This window comes from Thalassophryne amazonica, chromosome 1, assembly GCF_902500255.1.
Source record: "Thalassophryne amazonica chromosome 1, fThaAma1.1, whole genome shotgun sequence".
Taxonomy (NCBI): domain Eukaryota; kingdom Metazoa; phylum Chordata; class Actinopteri; order Batrachoidiformes; family Batrachoididae; genus Thalassophryne; species Thalassophryne amazonica.
The window spans coordinates 170,188,396-170,208,028 of record NC_047103.1 but is presented as its reverse complement, the minus strand read 5'-3'; the positions used below and the strand labels follow the sequence as shown (position 1 = coordinate 170,208,028).

General features: G+C 41.2%; 1 protein-coding gene across 4 annotated transcripts in view; it reads left to right on the top strand.

Moving 5' to 3' along the window:
- Window positions 1-19,633, top strand: part of aox6 (aldehyde oxidase 6) — a 51,424-nt gene that overhangs the window by 16,037 nt on the left and 15,754 nt on the right. For all 4 annotated transcript variants that reach the window (XM_034179108.1, XM_034179113.1, XM_034179102.1 and 1 more), the window contains 15 exons: window positions 1,427-1,589; window positions 1,665-1,748; window positions 1,906-2,075; window positions 2,737-2,863; window positions 4,266-4,388; window positions 9,447-9,543; window positions 10,740-10,864; window positions 14,374-14,507; window positions 14,590-14,677; window positions 14,843-14,929; window positions 15,038-15,229; window positions 17,909-18,136; window positions 18,254-18,349; window positions 18,509-18,637; window positions 19,492-19,566. In XM_034179108.1, coding sequence (XP_034034999.1) covers window positions 1,427-1,589; window positions 1,665-1,748; window positions 1,906-2,075; window positions 2,737-2,863; window positions 4,266-4,388; window positions 9,447-9,543; window positions 10,740-10,864; window positions 14,374-14,507; window positions 14,590-14,677; window positions 14,843-14,929; window positions 15,038-15,229; window positions 17,909-18,136; window positions 18,254-18,349; window positions 18,509-18,637; window positions 19,492-19,566 — 1,918 coding nt within the window. The remainder of the gene's footprint in view (window positions 1-1,426; window positions 1,590-1,664; window positions 1,749-1,905; window positions 2,076-2,736; window positions 2,864-4,265; window positions 4,389-9,446; window positions 9,544-10,739; window positions 10,865-14,373; window positions 14,508-14,589; window positions 14,678-14,842; window positions 14,930-15,037; window positions 15,230-17,908; window positions 18,137-18,253; window positions 18,350-18,508; window positions 18,638-19,491; window positions 19,567-19,633) is intronic.

Sequence of the window (19,633 nt, the reverse complement as noted above, 5' to 3'; positions counted from 1 at the left end):
ATATATATATATATATGCCTTTTTTTTAATGATGATGATAATTATTTATGTTGTGCTTTCTGAGGACTCAATACTCTAAACCAGTGGTTCTCAAGCCTGGTCCTCAAGTACCACTAACCTACAGATTTTCCATGTCTCCCTGCTCTGCCACAAGATGATTAGCTCATTCAGATGACTGGTAGGACTTGATAGGCCGTGTACACCTGAATGAGCTAATCAGCTTGTGGCAGAGCAGAGAGATATAGAAAATGTGTAGGGTAGGTGGTACTTGAGGACTGGGATGAGAACCACTGGCAAAATAAACTCCAACAATAAAAGTACACTATTTTTTTTCTAGTGTTTGCGGGTTTGTTTTGCTTATCTTTAAGAATTTAAAAGTCCTTATGGCACACACCACAAGTTAAGGGCTTCCTGCGTGAATCCATTGCTTACTTCTTGGTCCATGTCCATCTGATGCTTTCTTTTGTCCATACTGCACCCAATATGTTGTGCTACACACATTTATTTGTCTATCTGACTTTGAATTTAAAAGTCCTTATGTTGACGACCAAGTCCACTTGTTTCCGGTACGAAAGGTTCCCAGTTCGAGGCCAACTTTGCCAATTCTCCATGTAATGTGGATTTGCATCAGGAGGGGCATCCGGCATTAAATTTGTGCCAAATAAACACATAGTTCCAACACAGATCTGCTGTGATGACCCCGAGTGAAACAATGGAGAAGGGACTGATTTAAAATGTTTTTAAGTAACAGCACAGGCTGTAGTGTGCACATGTGCAACACTGGGTTTCTGTTTGTTGTTAAACTCACCCCCAGAGAAACTCTGTTTAAGAAGTGAGTTCTACACAGTGAAGAAGCGTAACTTATGCTGCGTTCACATGTCAGTAGCAGGAAAAAAAACAAAACGGAATTCCAGTCGTTCACAATACGCAGAGAACTGGAACATTCTCAAAGTTTATTTGTAAAGTATTATAGCTTACATGTCTACTGCTCTGGTCAAATTCCTTTTATGATGAAAACTGATTCCAAAAACTCTCCACTGCTGCCTTTAAATAATAAATATTGCTGCATCATCCATGAAGAAAATGATCTCTGTGTATTTTTCCACAGTGACTTTCAAAATAAAAACAAAATGTTTTCAGGCTGACAGACCGTTCTTTTCAAGTTAGAGAGAGAGAATGAACACTGACTGCATGACCTTCTCTGGCCTTTAGAATGGTCTGTGAGACGCAGGTCGTCCAGAGGAAAGATCCATTGTACAGATGAGAATTTGTGAGTTCAGGGGTTGGTCGAATGAAGTCTCCGTGATGCTCCGTCGCTGATCTCTTTATGGAAACGTGATGAAAACTTCACTTGGAGGCGCCGGTGCATTCATGGATCCCAGACGGTTAAATGGCACCTTTTTGTTTATCCCCATGTGCCCTTTAGGCTGTGGGATGAGGAGACCCTCAGTCGGGCCTACGATGTCCTGCTGGAGGAGTTGGCTCTTCCTCCTTCAGCTCCTGGGGGAAAAGTGGTGTTCCGTCGCTCCCTGACTCTCAGCTTCCTCTTCAAATTTAACCTGGAGGTCCTGCAGAAGCTCAGAGAAATGGTAGAACAGACGTTTTGAGCCAGTTTGACTTTGTGGTGGACCATGCAGAGACTTGAACAGCTGTTTGTTGTCTAGAATGTGATCACAGAGGAGCTGCCTGAGGCAGCGTGGATCCAACCATTACCCAGAGAGATCCAACCTGGCCTGCAGGACTTCCAGGTCTGAACTGGTCTGACCACAAAATGTTCTGTTCAGAAGTACTTCAGTGTTTGTGTCTTTACATGTGGAAAACTAAAGTCCAACATGTTTTTTTTTAATTTGTTGGAAGCCAGGCCCATCGGTCACATTTATTGATTTATTGTTACTTCTTCTGCAGCGCGTGTCGGAGGACCAGCACCATCATGACCCCGTGGGACGTCCCATCATGCATCGCTCTGCGCTCAGCCAGGCTACAGGCGAGGCAGTGTACTGCGACGACCTCCCCAAAATAGACGGCGAGCTTTTCCTCGCATTGGTGACCAGTTCCCGGCCGCACGCTAAAATAACGTAAAATCATGTGATAAACACTTCCAAAGACAAAAGGTTTTTTTTAAAACTTCTGAATAAACAGTCCAGACGTTGCTGCACATTTCAACAGCTTTTGTCGCCATCTAGCGGACGATGTGAGTGTTTCAGGGCTTCTGCTACATTTCTTACTTTAAACTCGAAATTTAGTGGTGGAAAAAAAAGGCATTTATAAATGTCAGAAATGCCTGGGTTTTTTCTTTTGTTTGGTGTTTTTTTTCTTTTCTTTTTTTTTTTTTTTTGGCACACAGATGTTTGACCTCAGTATTAATGTATCAAAATTTAAATTTTTGAGAGTTTTACAGGTCTTGACTTTTAGGATGTCGCAGGTTTTGCCGGACAGACAGACGGCAGTTTCTCTCGACAAGCACAACTTACAACTTTGTGAATTAAAAAAATAAATTAAAAAGTTTAAAAAAATCTATATTTATCAAGTGGGGTTTGTAAATACAGCAGATTTCCTTGAAACCCTGAAATATCTGTCCAATTTAGAAATTATTAAATTCTGGGGCACAGCCACAAAAAAGAGTGAAGCCAGAAATGTTACAAAATGGCATCTTACAAAACTGGCGTTTTGAGCCTTGGTGAAGGTTCACGCTCGAGTAAGTGGTCTCTTCATTATTTGTTTTTGTTTATCCCACAGGGGGCTGGATGTGAGTGCCGCGCTGCAGGTTTCAGGTGTTGTTGACATTGTCACAGCCACAGATATTCCTGGAACAAAAGTCCAGCGGATGTTCAATTATGACGAGGAGCTGCTCGCTGACACGGAGGTCCGTGCTCGTTGTTTATGGTTTTGAATCAGTTCACTTTAATCACATAGTTACAGTCGTCTTTCTCAATGTTGGACTTTTTTCTTTCCGTCTTTTTTATGTCCAACAGCTGCCAGGTCTTAACTACTGAAATTCTCTGAACACCCTCTGGGGGTCAGTATTGCTCCTGTTTGGCAAAGTCCCACCTAAAGGAATTTTTGTTTTCCCCCAACATCAGAAATGGGTTAAAATATCAGAAACAGGGTATTGGTGATTAAATGGTTTTATTTTTCCTCCTTGAACTGTTTGAATTTCGTAGGGATTCAGATTTACTCCAGACAGACGTTTCGGGGATTTGATCATTTTGCTGTTTAGTTGAATTCAAGAAGAGAAAAATTAAAAAAAATTCCCACACAGTACAACTTATGCATATCGTTGTAGTGAATATGAAAAAAGGACATTATTGTTTTTATCATATGTGGAAGCAAAAATAGCATTTTTGGCTAACACTGCAGATTGCATGATTTTGTTGCATTAAAGTGTCGTCACACTATGACGGATTAAGATCATTTGTCCGGTGGATTTGGGGCTCTGAGGGATGGATGACATCACATTTCCACTGGCAACACAAAAAGCCGCATTCAGCAGAACGATTTTCCCAGTTTCAAGACGTGTATGTGTACGGTGGGGTGGATTTGAGCAGGATTCTTCGAGGTCTGAACGCAAATGTGGCTCGAATTTTGCTGGCTGAGGGAACATGATGTCATGCGTCCTCACTACGTTTGTGTACTGAGGACGTCTTCTCACTGTGCCGGCATTCAGAACCACTGCAATGGCGAGGACTGCAAGCGACCTTTCTCTGCATGGCCTTCTTACCAAGAGAATCCAGTGTGTGCGCTTCGACGTTGAGATCCACACGCACACAGCCACACTTTCTTTTTCCTTTAGTCTTTACTAAATGAACAGTCGGCTGCTTGTTGCTGTGTTGGGAACCATCCTCCATCCTCTGGTTCTGAATTCACACCCTGTGCAGGAGCTTTGGCCAATCAGAAGCCCAGTCTGGACCATCAGATAACCACAGTATATGAGTGCATAAATGTTGTAGAAGTAACAAATCAGTAAAATACAAAATGGCAAACAAGTGTACAACCACCAGGAAAGCTCTCTGCCTGATGGTCCGCTCAAAGTTTTGAGCCCATACAAAGCTTTCAGACGGACTCACTGGACATCAGCTGACAAAGGCTGTTAACAAATTGGAAAAGGACTTTGACAGAACAAAAATGAACACGAACGGTTATCAAAATTTCATGTTACTCATATGTTTCCTCAGTCTGTCATGGTGTGACTGATACATCACAGAAGAACAATGCTTCTGTGAACATCACGACTCTCCATAAAGGTCTGGTGTCCTGTTTGTCTGCAGGTGTCATGTGTTGGTCAGATGATCTGTGCGGTGCTCGCTGATACCAAAGCTCACGCCAAACGAGGCGCCGCAGCTGTGAAAGTCAGCTACGAAGACCTGCCAGACCCGATTTTCACCGCAGAGGTCTGTGGAGATTTTCACAATGAAGGAATGAACACACAGCCGCATGAATTGTCATTGTAAACCAGATAATAGACAAAACAATGTCACTGAACTGTGCAGAAAAAGAGAAAAGTGTCCCTGTACACCGGTTCTTATCATGTCTTTGCACAACTACATTTGTGTTTTCCACATTTTAGTGTTTTCAGTTCCTTTTTTCTTTTTCAGTGAGAGAAATCTAGTCTCTATTGACTTTTAACAAGTGTATCGTAGCCAGGCTGAATGTCTGAGGTGGAGATGTGAAGCACAGCTGACCTGGATTTATTAAACTTCATCTGAATTCGGCATTCCGCATCCATATCTCTGTTTTGGCATGAGTGTACATTTTTGAGGAGCAGTTCACATTTCCGAGAACAAATAAAAAAATCAGGCTTCAAAATAAAAGCAATGCAGTTGTAGCCCGGTCACACGGCACACGGTGACAGCTGAATGAAGGAGAAAAAGTCACAAAGTTACAACTTGTTGGGAAAAAGTGGACAATTGATTTGCACCTTTCCTATCACTGAAAAGCCTGCACACCGAGACTACATGAGTGTGAAAATGAAACAGTCACGATCATAGGAGTGAAAGTGGGTATAAAACCAAACTGTCTCTGGTGCTGGATCCAGGGGCCCGTCCACCATCTCCGTCGCTGTCCCCACGGATAGTTCCCTATGGATCACACAAATGCGCCGTGGCATGCATTATGCAATTGCACCATGCCAGGTTGTGTGGCTGTGTGCTGATCCTTCCGTGCCAGGCTCTGCTATTAGATAGGTTGGAGAATCATTTTTGGATTACTGGGAGTGCCCTTGCATGGTTGACTTCATACCTGACCAGGCGTTCTCACTGCGTTTTGTACAATAACACTACCTCTAAAGTTAGTGACATGAAATTTGGGGTTCCACAGGGGTCTGTCTTAGGCTCCCCATTTTTCTCCCTTTATATAGCACCCCTTGGGCACATATTGCAGTGTTTTAGGATTACCTTTCACTGCTATGCTGATGATACTCATTTATATGTGCCGATAACTGCTGGTAATCTCAGTCACATAAAATCCTTAAAAGATTGCCTTGCATCAGTGAAAGGCTGGATGTCCAGCAATTTCCTACTTTTAAACTCTGATAAGACTGAAATGATGGTTCCTGGTCCAGTAAGACATTGGCATCAATTTGACCAGTTAACGCTTAGCCTAGGCTCGTGTGTCATACATCACACTGACAAAGTGAGGAACCTTGGGGCAGTTTTTGATCCTACGTTGTCCTTTGACCTCCACATTAGAAATATTACTAGGACTGCTTTCTTCTACCTGCGAAATATAGTGAAGATTCGTCCCATCCTATCTATGACTGATGCTGAGACCCTGATTTATGTGTTTGTCTCTTCTAGATTGGACTACTGCAATGTTCTATTTTCTGGTTTACCGCAGTCCAGCATTAAGGCTCTCCAGTTGGTTCAAAATGGTGTTGCCAGACTTTTGACACAAAGCAGAAAGTTCGACCACATTTCACCCATTTTGGCGTCTCTTCACTGGCTTCCTGTCAGATTTTAAGGTTCTGCTACTAGTCTATAAAATTGTTCACGGACTGGCACTTCCCTACCTAGCTGACCTAATTAAACCCTACGTACCGGCCTGGGCTTTGCGTTCTCAGGGTGCAGGACTACTTTGTGTCCCTAGGGTGAATAAAAAGTCTGCGGGTCACAGAGCTTTCTCTTATCGTGCCCCTGTTCTGTGGAATGATCTCCCTGCGTCAATAAAACAGTCAGATTCTGTGGAGACTTTCAAGTCCAGACTTAAGATGCACTTATTTTCCCTATTGTATGCTTAGCATAGTGGCATATCATGTTACTACGCTTTTTACTCTTTTAATTCATTTTATTAGTAAACTGAACGTGCCGCGGCCTCAACTTTACCTAAATTCTGGGTCTTTTAGTGAAGCTTGGGCAGATCAGGGAGACAGATACCCTCTCTACTTTTAAGATTAGGCTTAAAACTTTCCTTTTCGCTAAGGCTTATAGTTAGGGCTGGATCGGGTGACCCTGGACCATCCCTTGGTTATGTTGCTTTAGACGTAGACTGTGGGGGGGTTCCCATGATGCACTGTTTCTTTCTCTTTTTGCTCCGTATGCATCACTCTGCATTTAATCATTAGTGATCGATCTCTGCCCCCCTTCTCGGCATGTCTTTTTCCTGGTTCTTTCCCTCAGCCCCAACCAGTCTCAGCAGAAGACTGCCCCTCCCTGAGCCTGGTTCTGCTGGAGGTTTCTTCCTGTTAAAAGGGAGTTTTTCCTTCCCACTGTGGCCAAGTGCTTGCTCATAGGGGGTCGTTTTGACCGTTGGGGTTTTTCATAATTATTGTATGGCCTTGCCTTACAATATGGAGCGCCTTGGGGCAACTGTTTGTTGTGATTTGGCGCTATATAAGAAAAAAGTTGATTGATTGATTGATAGTGGCCGGCGATCACCTTAGTATTTCTTCGTTTTTTCTTGTTGTTTAATGCTGACAAATTATACTGTATTTCTTGTCTTTCTGATGCTTCATTCTGTTTTTTTTTTCTGTCTGTTTCTGAAACCCTCCCGTCCTGTGCACTGGCAACATTTCCTGTAATTTGTGTCTGTATCATGGCCCAAGCAGAGGGTCGCCCCTTTGAGTCTGGTCTGCTTGAGGTTTCTTCTTCAGAGGGAGTTTTTTTTCCCTCACCACTGTTACTCTGGGGGTTAGTAAGGTTAGACCTACACACTTCAGATATCGAGCTGCAAATCAGTTTCTGCTGTGTGGGAGGAAAACAGAGCACCTGGAGGAAACACGCGCAAACACAGTGAGAACATAAAAAGGCCACAGGTGGGAATCAAACCCATGACCTTCTTGCTGTGAGGCAACAGAACTCACCACTAATCCACCATACTACGTTATTTCCAGATGTTGTCTTAAGTGAACAACCGTCTGAATCCGTCTCAAAGGATGCAGCAGGTCAGAATAAGACTTTTTATTTACTCTGTGCTGCTTCACATGATGCAAACCCAATGCTAACTGCTGCTCACGATGAAAATAAATCCTGTTAATCATCCACCAAGACAAAAAAAAAAGTATATTAAATTACACTGGTAACAATGTCATTAATTATGAGTGGCTGAGGTTGGAGAGGCGGGGCTATGACATCGTTTGACAAAAGCTCTGCACGTTCAGTGTCTGTGTGCTGGTGTGACCGAACCCGACCCAACCTAAGTATTATTTTGAAATATTTGTTCAAGCTCAGCCCTTATTAAAGAGAGACACTGATCTATACAGATCAGGACAGAGGTTTTTTTTTGGGGGGGGGGGGGGGGGGGATTCTTTATTACAGCATAAATGACAACATTAAGACTTTTTTGGGCTCACTATTTTCCAATGTTACATTCTGTATACCACTTTATTTTTTGGCTGCTTGAGAGTTGTTTGTTGTGTTTCTCACCATGGACTTAAGGGCATAATCACACCAGGCCCAGGTGCCTTGTGCCATGTTAGAACATTTCAGCCCTCACCCCTCCAGGTGGCGCTCACACTGCACTCCACATTCAGGGCTGAGGACACCTGTATCAACACAACACTTCTTTTGGGAGAGAGCACGCGTCCACACACCACTGCGCTTAGCTCCGATTAGATTAGGTTTATATAAGGTGTAAATTGCATCAGGCAGCTCTGTAAACTTGAGTGCTGCTGCCTTCAATACTTGTTTACCAGATATTTGGCGCCATCTTCTGTTGCAGATGTATATTGCATATAGGAGTCTTGACCCTGAATGTAAAATGACCCTATTTTTCAGTTCCAAGGAAAAAAAAACCCCACTTCCATTCAGACTGTAAATGAATCCAGGTGTTCCAAAACCCTGTTGGTTGTTCTGGGTCTCCCTCAGGTGTCCTGAAAACTTCAGAAGTTCTAAATTAAATGTGAAAGTCACATCTCCTCACTCTGTCCCTGAGTCGCCACACATTTTAGCTGTTTGTGTCTAAAGTGTCACTCTGAGTTATTGTTCTCTCAGTGTCAGAATGCGAGGGATTACTGACTCTTGGATTACTGCTAATCCTAATCCATCTGTCACTCTTGGTGACAGATGATCAATTTTCCTCCAACAGACACACTGCTTCACTTGAAGAACGTAAACTTGTACTTGTACGTAAACTCCTCTTTTTCTGCTTTTCCAAATCTTTCTCTTTTCCCAGAATTCTCACTTGTCCTTTTGTCAAATGTAGGAACTAGTTTTTGTGATGACATCTAAATTGAACATTGTTTCACTCTGTTGTATTCATGCTAAAGGTCTGGTGTCACTAAAAGTTCCAAAGCCTCTGCATGCAGTTTGCTGTGGAGAGGAGTTTCTGCAGTTGCTCCTTGTGGGCGCCGTGGTCCCAGTCCTCCCGGCTTTAAACCGGTACCGGCCTTAGTTCAGGACTTGCGTCTCATCCTGGACTCTTGCCTGCTTCATGCTACAGAATCCAGCAACAAGCACAGACTCAGACTGGTCTCGGGGCCTGTATTGGTCTGACTACCACCACTAGACGCTTCAGCTGCTCCCTTGTTTTTGCAGTGGGGTCATCACAGCAGATTCAAGGTGGATCAGTATGTACAGTTGGCACAAGTGTTACGCCAGATGTCCTTCCTGACACAACTCTGCACTCCATGGAGAAATGTGGCAGAGGTGGGGTTTGAACCGGGAACCTTCTGCACTGAAACCAAGCGCACTAACCACTTGGCCACCAGCCCTATTTGATGTAAATCTGTTTGCATTTTACGCTGAACCTCAGAAGATGATTTGAAGCTACATCAGAACTGCACCTGCTCCTAATTTCAATGAGTATTCCCTGTAATGAGCCCAGACATGTCCAGCAGGTGGCGCTCCCAGAGTAGATGGCAATATTTGAGGTTTTGTATAATTTCCTCAACAGGAGGAGAGATTTTTTTTTTAGTCCTTTTGGTTTTACTCCAGATTAAAATCAAAAGTATTGTCTGTAGTTATTTGTTAACTGGACGGTTGTTGATGTTAATTGGTTTTATGTCTCTCTGACAGGAAGCGATTAAGAAGTCGTCTTTTTTTCAGCCTCGGCGGATCCTCGAACGAGGAAATGTGACTGAAGCCTTTCAGGCCGTCGATCACATTCATGAAGGTAAAAGTTTTATTCTGCTGGTAAACTAAGAAGAAAATTTATGTGTCGCTCATACTATATCAGGCGAGTGAAAGTTTAACCAGAGGTGACTCAGTAACGACCCCTGACCTCTTCTAACCAGTGGAGTGGATCCTGTAACCTAAAACCTGCTCAGGGTTCCTGCATCATTAGTTAGTGTGAGTGCAGTTTAATCCAGCTGAGTGAAGTCGTGTTCCTCCAGCAGGATTAGTCGTGTGCACGTCATGACCAGTCTAAGCCAGAACTGACACTGACTGAGCTCTCTGACACGATGTGTCCTCGGTGTCCACGTCCACCGCTCACAATGACTCGGTGTCACTCCGGTGTTCACGACGCTTAATGTTGCTTTGAGAGATTCTCCTTTATTGTGCTTCAGCACACGTGGAATAAAATCACATATCATATTTTACACCGTATACATTTTGTTTTTGAACTAGCTCTGGAGGTCCTGCAGCTTATAAACCTTTAACATCCACGCATTTTGCAATAGAATGCAGTAGATCTCACATGCTCTACCAAATGGTTGAGCTGAACATTAAAGGGATAAGCCGTAAAATCGCACTGTTTAAAAAAAACAAAAATTGAATGGGACACATTTTTTGTAGTGTTTCCAACGCTGGGGACCAAGAATCTGTCTCCATCTGCAGATTAATTCTGTCCAAACTGTGTCAAATAGCTTCTGACATGTTGTCCAGCACACATTTTATTTGTCCATCTCACTTATTTTTAGCATTTAAAAGTCCTTATGTTGAACAGCACAGGCTGTGGTGTGCACATGTGCAACTCTGAGTTCCTGTTATTAAACTTTTCAAAAAAAAACACTCTCTCTCTCTCTCTCTCTCTCTCTCTCTATATATATATATATATATATATATACATATATATATATATATATAATACACACACTTTTTCTTGCAAAGCATTTATTGACAGCTGCAGCTTATGCTTCAGAAAATACGCTCATTCAGTGTTAGACACGTAGCAAATGTTTGTGCAAATTCAAGACAGAGCAGACACCAGGGAGTGCTTTTATTTTGAAAGATGTCAGTTAATGTGGGTAAGAAAAGGCACACAATAAAATAAAATCCCTGCATTGTTCTATATTATTGTTGGAACTTAATGGATTTGGGTAAATGGTGTCTGTTTTTGTGCTCTGCTCTGTTGTCTGTGTTCTTCAGGTGAGGTTCGTCTCGGAGGTCAGGAGCATTTCTACATGGAGACCCAAAGCATGCTGGTCGTACCTGTTGGTGAGGAGAAGGAGTTAAACGTTTACGTCTCCACTCAGTGGCCCACGCATGTCCAGGTAACCCCGCCCCCAGAGACCACAAACCTCTCAGTTGGACGCTAATATTTATAGAAGCCAAATGTTAGAGTTTACAGTTGGATCAAACTGAATTTGAACTTTGTGAACGTATTTGATTTGTATTAAGAGATCACAGGCGAGTTTCCAGGCTCCATTCCAAACTCGGGATGGTGTGATTCCCTTTTGTTATGTCTGATAGAGATACTGGAACCTTCAGTATCAGCTGAGTCCAGTCTGATACCTTTTTATCGCTCTGCTATGAAATACAGGGATATAGTGATCAGCGTGTCCGTCTGTCTGTCTAGTTTTGCTTGTTAATGTGATATCTCAAGAACCAGTTGACTGATTTAATTCATATTTACCGTAAGCGTGTACTTGGGTGATTCAGCGACATTTTGTATTACTGATTTGTGGAGGGGGGCATTATCTCCTGATGACTCTTGTTCCCCATCTTAAAATGACTAAAGCCTCGGTCCCACTGAATAATAAGCCATGAATAATGAGCCCTGCATGGGTGTGTCAGCGATTATTTGAAGAATGATCCACATTTTAAGCCGTCACATATCCGCTACAAAGGCGCCTCTATGTGCCTCACATGTGCCTCTAGTGAGCCACGACTGACCTGTCACTTGAGTCCTGTCCAGCCACGAGTGGCTCATGTTGCCAGATTGATCCATGTTGCGCCATGTAACACGTTTACTCATAGGTTTGGTTCAAACCTCCAGCCCTCCCACACATGGTCCCTTTACACTGTCGGTTTTTAATTCACAGCATCCATTCAAGATGTCACATTCTTTAAATGCAGTCCAAAAAAAGACGCTGCACTGAGTGAGTGCGCGCTGCCGCAACTGTGGATCATTTTCAAGCAAAAAAAACACCACAATGAGGTGGTCGCTTTAAATTTATACACCTGCTGCCACAGCTGCGGATCACTTCCAATATATATATATATATATATATATATATATATATATATATATATATATATATATATATATATATATATATATATATATATATATTATTTTATTTTTTTTCTTCCACAGCTTACAGTCACTGTGATAAAACTGTTAACTTTGTGTTATGTCTGTAAAATTAGTCTTTTGCGCGCTCTCGTTCTGCGTTCCTGGTCAGCTCTGCGCTCCTGCTCGCTGGCTTCCTTTCCATTTTGTGGCTCACTTGTGTTATTTCTTCCGTGGCTTTAAACACACAGCCACTTTGACACTGTGATCCAACTTTTAACTTTGTGTTTGTCCATTATTGACTGCAAAATCACTCTTTTGCGAGCTGGTGTTGTACCTAAATGCTTGTTTTGCGCAAAAGTCAATGTGTCAGTGTGCACACACAGCACAGCCCAATCTCATCCATTAACAAGATATTAAATCTATCATAAACATACCCTTATAGCTAGGAATGAACATGCAACTGTTTTACCAAGCTATAAAAATATTAAAAATAGTTACCTTTAAGTTGATCCAAAATACATTCCTCATGGAGCAGAAAAGAGGGGAAAAAAACCCTCTAGATGAAACAGTCCTCTGTGATTCCAGAAGTGATTTATTTATTTATTTTATTACCTTTATTTAACCAGGAAAAGAGTATCATTGAGATTAAAAATCTCTTTTACAAGAGTGTCCTGGCCAAGACAGGCAGCAAGGTTACGTGTCAATTTCAACATTCCACCACACATACAGAATAAACAATTACCAACCAATGAAAAAGTTTCAGTGTGAAAGTTCAGAAACAACACGTTTTACACTATATTTAAAAATAATCAGTTAAAACAACTACATGTCAGTGTGCCATCATCTCTATCATTTAAAAGTCCTTTAAAAGATTCTAAGGAGACCAGCTCCCTCAGTTTTAGGTCATTCTGTAAAAGGTTCCATGCACAGGGTGCAGCAAACTGAAAACCCTTCTTTCCCAGCTCCGACCGGACCTTTGGAACTGACAGTAAAAAACGGTCGGCAGAACAAAGATGATAGGAACCAATACATTTCACAGAAACATACATTTGTAAGTAACCAGGAAGCTGACCAAGTAAACATTTCTAAATGAGAAAATATAAATGAGTAAATACAGATGGCGAAGCCTGCGAAGTGCCAAGGAGGACCAACCAACACGAGCATAAAGAACAGAGCTCTGAGGCCAGTGATGAACCTCAGAGCTCCATGATAGACAGCATCAAGAGCTCTTAGACTCTTGAGTTGATGAGTGCATGTACAATGCATCGCCATAGTCCAACATTGGCATAAAAGTGGCAGCAACAAGCCTCCTTCGGACCTCAAAGGACAGACAAGTCCGAATTCGAAAAATGAAACCCAACCTGATTCTAAGTCGATTTACAAGCAGCAAATGAAAGTGTATTGTCAATCCAAATTCCAGGATATTTGTATTGTTTAACAAATTCTATTTGAATTCCCTGTAAGGTAGTGATTTGTGGCAGGATTTGAAAGTTGGATTTGGTGTTTGAAAACAACATGACTTTTGTTTTGTCTGAGTTTAGGGTGAGTTTTAGATTAAGGAGATTATTTTGAATAATGTCAAAAGCTGATTGTAAATGAGTGATGGCTTGTGAGTGTGCGGAGCTGTAGATAATTGTCATCAGCGTAAAAATGCAAATGTGCATTTAGAATATTCTGATTTATGTTGTTAATGTAGAAAATGAAGAGTAGAGGTCCTAATACTGATCCTCGTGGTACTGCCTTGGTGATGGTGTGTTTGTGATGTGAATCCATCTATCTTCACACAATGAGTCCGGCCTGAGAGGTAGTTGTGAAACCATTTTACTGTCTGATTAAAGGTGTTTTCAGCATCCAAGGTTTGACAGAAAATGATTATAATACGCTATAAAATAATTATTTTATATACAGCATCCAGAGCACAGACCAGGTGGAATTGAGGGCAGCTGCTCCAAAAACAGCCTCTCAGGTCCTGCGTAGGTACCAGGCGCTGGGATAACGGGCTTTTAGCAGCCTCGCCGCATCACACACATGCTAATCCTCATTAGTCCTTGTAGTAACTCCTCCACAAACTGTCCCATGCTGTTGGAGCTAAATTTTGAACATCTTGAAATTAGCGCCACACTCAGAAATGAGCCTCGTTAGCTGAATATTCTGCCTCTAAGAGCCTCTCATAGCCACTGTTCTCCCACGATAGTTGAATAAACCCTCTTGTAGCAAAAAAAAAAAAAAAAGTCCATGCTGCGTGGCTCATTATTCATCCTTCATTATTTGGTGGGACCAGGGCTTAATCTGTCAAATAAGTTTATCTGTGTAGCTGTTGAACAAAACATCAACTCAAACTGAAAACAATATTCTACTCTACTAAAGGAAAATATACATAATCTGTATATCTGATCGTGTGATTTTGGTCAATATCGGAGTGATCCCTTTCCAGACATCTAAACCACATCCAAATTTGTCACCAACTTTTGCTGAACATGTAACATTTTAAAAAGAGAAATAGAACTTTGTTTTCCAGGTATGACCATTTTATTCTGACTGTAGGAGGCGGTTGCAAAGACGCTGGATATTCCATCCAATAGAGTCACGTGTCATGTCAAACGGGTGGGCGGAGCTTTTGGTGGTAAAATCATTAAAACATCGATTCTGGCTTCTATCACTGCTGTGGCTGCTTTGAAGTACGACACAGTTCCGTATTGCATATTAAATTTCTGCAACAATAAAAATGATTCAGTGGCTAATTTTTGTTTTCTCCTCCAGGACTAACCGAGCTGTTCGCTGCATACTCGAACGAGGTGACGACATGCTGATCACAGGAGGTCGTCATCCGGTACTGGGAAAATACAAGGTACAGCCTTTAAAATATTATCCTCCCCTTTAAAATATTATCATGTGAGCCATATTTATAGATGCTTGATCAAGTGTTCTGTTGACCGCAGTCTTCTGGTGAAAGGGCCGTATGTGGCCCCCGGGCCATCAGTTTGACACCACTGAGAGTTGAATTCTGATTCAGGTTGGCTTCATGACTGACGGAAGGATCCTGGCTGCAGATATCCAGTATTACACCAATGCTGGCAACTTTATGGATGAATCTCTTCTGGTGCGTCACACCGCTTACGATCAGCACAACTACTCCGTGAAAAGTCCATGACGCTGCTCCTTTCTAATTTCTGTGTAAAATGCGGAAGAATCGTGCTGTCTTCTACAGGTAATTGAGAAAATTCTTCTTCACATGGACAACGCCTACAACATCCCCCACCTTTGTGGTCGCAGCGCCGCCTGCAGAACCAACCTGCCCTCAAACACAGCATTCAGGGGTTTTGGCGTTCCTCAGAGCTTGTTTGTTGTGGAGAACATGATCAATGATGTGGCCATGGTGCTGAGACGCCCTGCAGACCAGGTCCACACTGACATGCTGATTTGTTATATCGATATTTTATATAACTGATATGAGTTTTGGGTTTTGGCAGCAGTGTGTGGTGTTGTGTGCCATTTTAATTTTCATCTTCCGATCTGTTACGCCGGGTGTTTCCAAAAATTTTACATAATTTGGGATGTAAATGTCTGAGTAACTAAATAGTCGAGGCAAATAAAACTGAACAGACTAAATGTTGAGCACAATAAGATTTATTTATCAAAATTTGAATGAGAAATTCAAAGGTTTGTGAAATTCATGAACCTTTTCATTAAGCGCACAGTGTTTTCGAGCGCACTCAAACACACAAAACGCCTTTTCTTTTCCACTTAATGGCATTGCTGTTTGTACACATGCTGTTAAAATTTGAGTTTTTGGATTCCAAGATAATATAAATTTTTCTGAAAGCCACAGAGCCCTGAGCAGAGGGAAATCTACAATCCTCCACGTTCAAACACGCACGTGTGATGCCTCCGCGGCTGTTCCCGCATTGAAGGTCAAATCTGACTCAAACTCGTTCAGCTTTGACCTCGTTTGCTGCGCTGTGATTAATTAGTCTCCAGACTTTGAGGCTCCCTGGCCTTGAGAAGTTATGTTGTTTTAAGAAGTGACAGACAATTTTAATGGCAAAATAAACAAACAAACCAACAATCTAGTTTATTTGTAGTTAGAAATATTATGGTGTTTTTACTCACTCTCTTTGTTTATCACATTATATATATATATATATATATATATATATATATATATATATATATATATATATATATATATATATTTTTTTTTTTTTTTTTTGCGACACATACATTAAGAGTAAAACAAACTGCAAACGAACAAAAAACACAAAAGACAGAAAAAAAAGTGTACAATAACAAAAGTGAAGGCGCTCTTTAACATTAATTCTGTTAAAAAAAAAATTTCTTATAGAGCGTGACAGTTTTATGACATTTGGGAGAGTCTAAGTTTAATACTGCTTATATATTATTCAAATTCAGCCAGAAGTCTGTAAATTCCTTTTCAATACTCTACATTTATGAACATGGAATTTACCAAACGATATTAAAATGTTGATAATTCAGTGATTTGTTCTGCAACGTTTTTTTTCTACAGCATTTATGATGACGTCTGCATATGCAAATAATATGCAGATTGGATGATGACGTCATTTAGGACAGCCAATAGCTACTTTTCTTACTGAAGAGTTGGCAACACTGGGTTTGAGTCACATGGTTAATAAAAGCCTAGAGTGCTGTGAAGATGTGTTTTAACACATTAGCAAAAACCGCTATCCCAAAATACTACCATAAATGAAATGGTAGTATTTGTGAAATGGATCATATTTAATAATAATAATTTAAAAAACGAAATCAGTCACTTAATTTCACCAAGATTTTGATAATAAACTTTAAAAAGGAGGGGATAAGCCTTACAAAGCAGCACGTTGGCTAACATGCTAACATTAGATCAGACTAATGTCAGCACAGTGTTTCCCAATTCTCTGGACCCAAAGAACTGTTTTCCATTTGTCTCTGATGTCCTTGGACCAGATCAGCTATGTTAAGTGTTTTCATCCACTCGACAGCTAGCTGGCTGCGCGCGGTTAGTGCCGGGAGAAATGGAAACTGTGCATTACTCTGGGTTCCTGGGACTAGGAAACTGTGCTAGCATTACTAGAATGTTACAGGACTGCTAGCTTAATTGGAATCATGAGCCCGGGACACAATCAGAATAGACATTCACCTGTCATTGTGTAACGGTGCTGGTAGCTTGCTAACGGCATGATTTGTTGTGAGTAGTCCGAGTAGTTGTGCACACTTGGCTAACAGTCACAAAACCTATTCATATGTAGACGTATTAATGATTACAAATTCTGTCTGTACATAGTGTAACCTTGTTACGGTTCATGGTTTTGGTTAACACAGTTTAGAAATCTATGTATCATTACTAAATACATAGTCTCGTGACCATGTGACCTGTATGGACCAATGAGATGCTGTGTATAGATTTCAAATACACTGCTATGTACAGATACCTACAGCCAACCTTTAATGTGGTGAGGTTAAGCAATTCAAGCTTTACCTGACTTGACATACTCGTTACAAGCTAGCTGCATCGTAGATGGCCAATAAATTATATAGCTTGGCGCTCCACTGTTGTGATTGGGCTAGCTTAGCTTGATGGCTAAGTTAATTGCTTTACCTGTTTTTACTCTCCAGTCTTGTCTTAATATTAACTGTAAACTGTATTAACAGGTTTTTAGTACGATTTTACTTCAGTAGAGTGAAGTTTTACGAAATCAGACCTTCTAAAATTGTCTTTTTCATAATTAGCCAACATGACACAACATTAAATAAAACTCATACGTTCATTCATTCATTCATGACAACGCATTAAAGATTAGCTGTAAAAAGGAGTGCTGGTGTAAAAGTTCAAGTTGATCTCTCTGGAAATATCTGTATAGATTATTCATCCAAATATTTTGTTCAGCTGGGCAAACATGAGTGAGTAGTTTTTTTTGTTTGTTTGTTTTTTAAGGTACAATTAAAAAAAAAAAAAAATTAAATCAGCTCTGAAACTTGCTCTCGGATGACTGATTTCCTTGATGATGTTGAACAGAAGGTTTGTGTTCCTTTGACATAACTGGCCCATGTTTTTGGACTCCAGGTTCAGGAGATCAACATGTACAAAGGGCCGTCACTCACCCACTACAAGCTTGAATTTGATGCGGAGAACTTGCTGCACTGCTGGGAGGAATGCAAAACCAAGGCCAACTATAACTCTCGGCGTGACGACATTGACCAGTTTAACCGTCAGAACCGCTGGAAGAAGAGAGGGATATCCATCATCCCCATTAAATTCGGCATTGGGTTTGCAGAGACCTTTTTAAATCAGGTCTGTGGAACTTATTTTGTCCACTCAAAACCATTTAAAGGATTTGTACTTTATTTTTGTAGGGTATCATCTGCATACAGGGAGATTTTTGTGATGGTCTTGATGTGTTTGTCAAAGGGTGCTGCTCTGGTTCACATCTACAAAGATGGTTCTGTTCTGCTCACTCACGGTGGCACGGAGGTGGGTCAAGGAATCCACACTAAAATGCAACAGGTGATCTGTTTCACAGAGAGTGCCAAACATCTGCCATTTGAATGAAATGTCCAAACATATGAGGGATTCCTGAGTTAAATGTTAGCGTGGTTTCTGATCAACTTTAGGCTCTGCTGTGTTTATACCTCTGTGACGGGTTTGTTTCTGGTTTACTGACAGGTGGTGAGCCGGGAGCTTCATATCCCATCCTCCAAAATCTACATCAGTGAAACCAGCACCAACACAGTTCCAAATGCTTGTCCATCTGCTGCCTCCTTTGGCACAGACGCTAACGGCATGGCAGTGAAGGTAACATGGCATGGGTGTTGTCCATTAAAGACCACTCTTCAGTCATTTATTTTGTAAACCTGCTCATTCCAGTTATGGGTTACAGGTGATTGGGGGGGGGGGGTGCAGGGTACACTCTGGGCACACTGCCAGGCCACTCACATCTACCAGGCCAGGCTGCCAGGCCACTCACATCTACAGTCCATTTTACCATTTTAAGTTTCCGGAGTTCACCGAACCTGGAAGGGGAGGGGAATGCACACAAACAGATTCAAATCCAGGATTTTACAGGAATGTCATTTTCAGGATTTTACCTCAGTTTTTTTTTTTTTTTTTTTTTATTTGATGATCTGGATGAAGTATTCCTGACTTCTTTCCAGGCACCTGTTTGGCTGCTAAAATGAGACTTTAAAAGGGTCTAATTTTGTCTAAACTCCTGGAGCTCCTAGAACGGGACCTCTGGCCAACTTTGAGAATTTTTTAAGAGGTCTCATTCTCATGCCTGCTTTTTCGCTGTGAGGCCACTATGCTAACCACTAAGATGATATAATTTTTGGTTTGCATTATCCTTCTATCAGTTCAGCTCTTCTGAGGACTTTTTTGAAGGAGGGAAAAAATGACACTTTTTACTGGAACTTGTGTTTTTGCTCAGGGGGATTAGTGAGGTTAGACCTGACCCGTGTCAAGTGCCTCAAGGCAGCCTTATTGTGATTTGGCACTATATAAATAATATACCTTGAATTGAGCTTTTTGTAACTGTAATTTTTAACTTTTCAGCTAAAAAAAAATACACTCCAGAAGTACACACACAATGGATTTTTCACCACATAAACAAAACATGAACACCAAAATAAACTTTTTTTTTTTTAATTCAGGATGCGTGTCAGACACTCTATCAGCGCCTGGAACCAATCAGGCAGAAGAACCCCAAAGGCTCATGGGAATGTTGGGTATGATATAATGAATCAGGAATTTTATATTTGCTGAGAACTTGTTAATGTTGTTTTTTTTTTTATC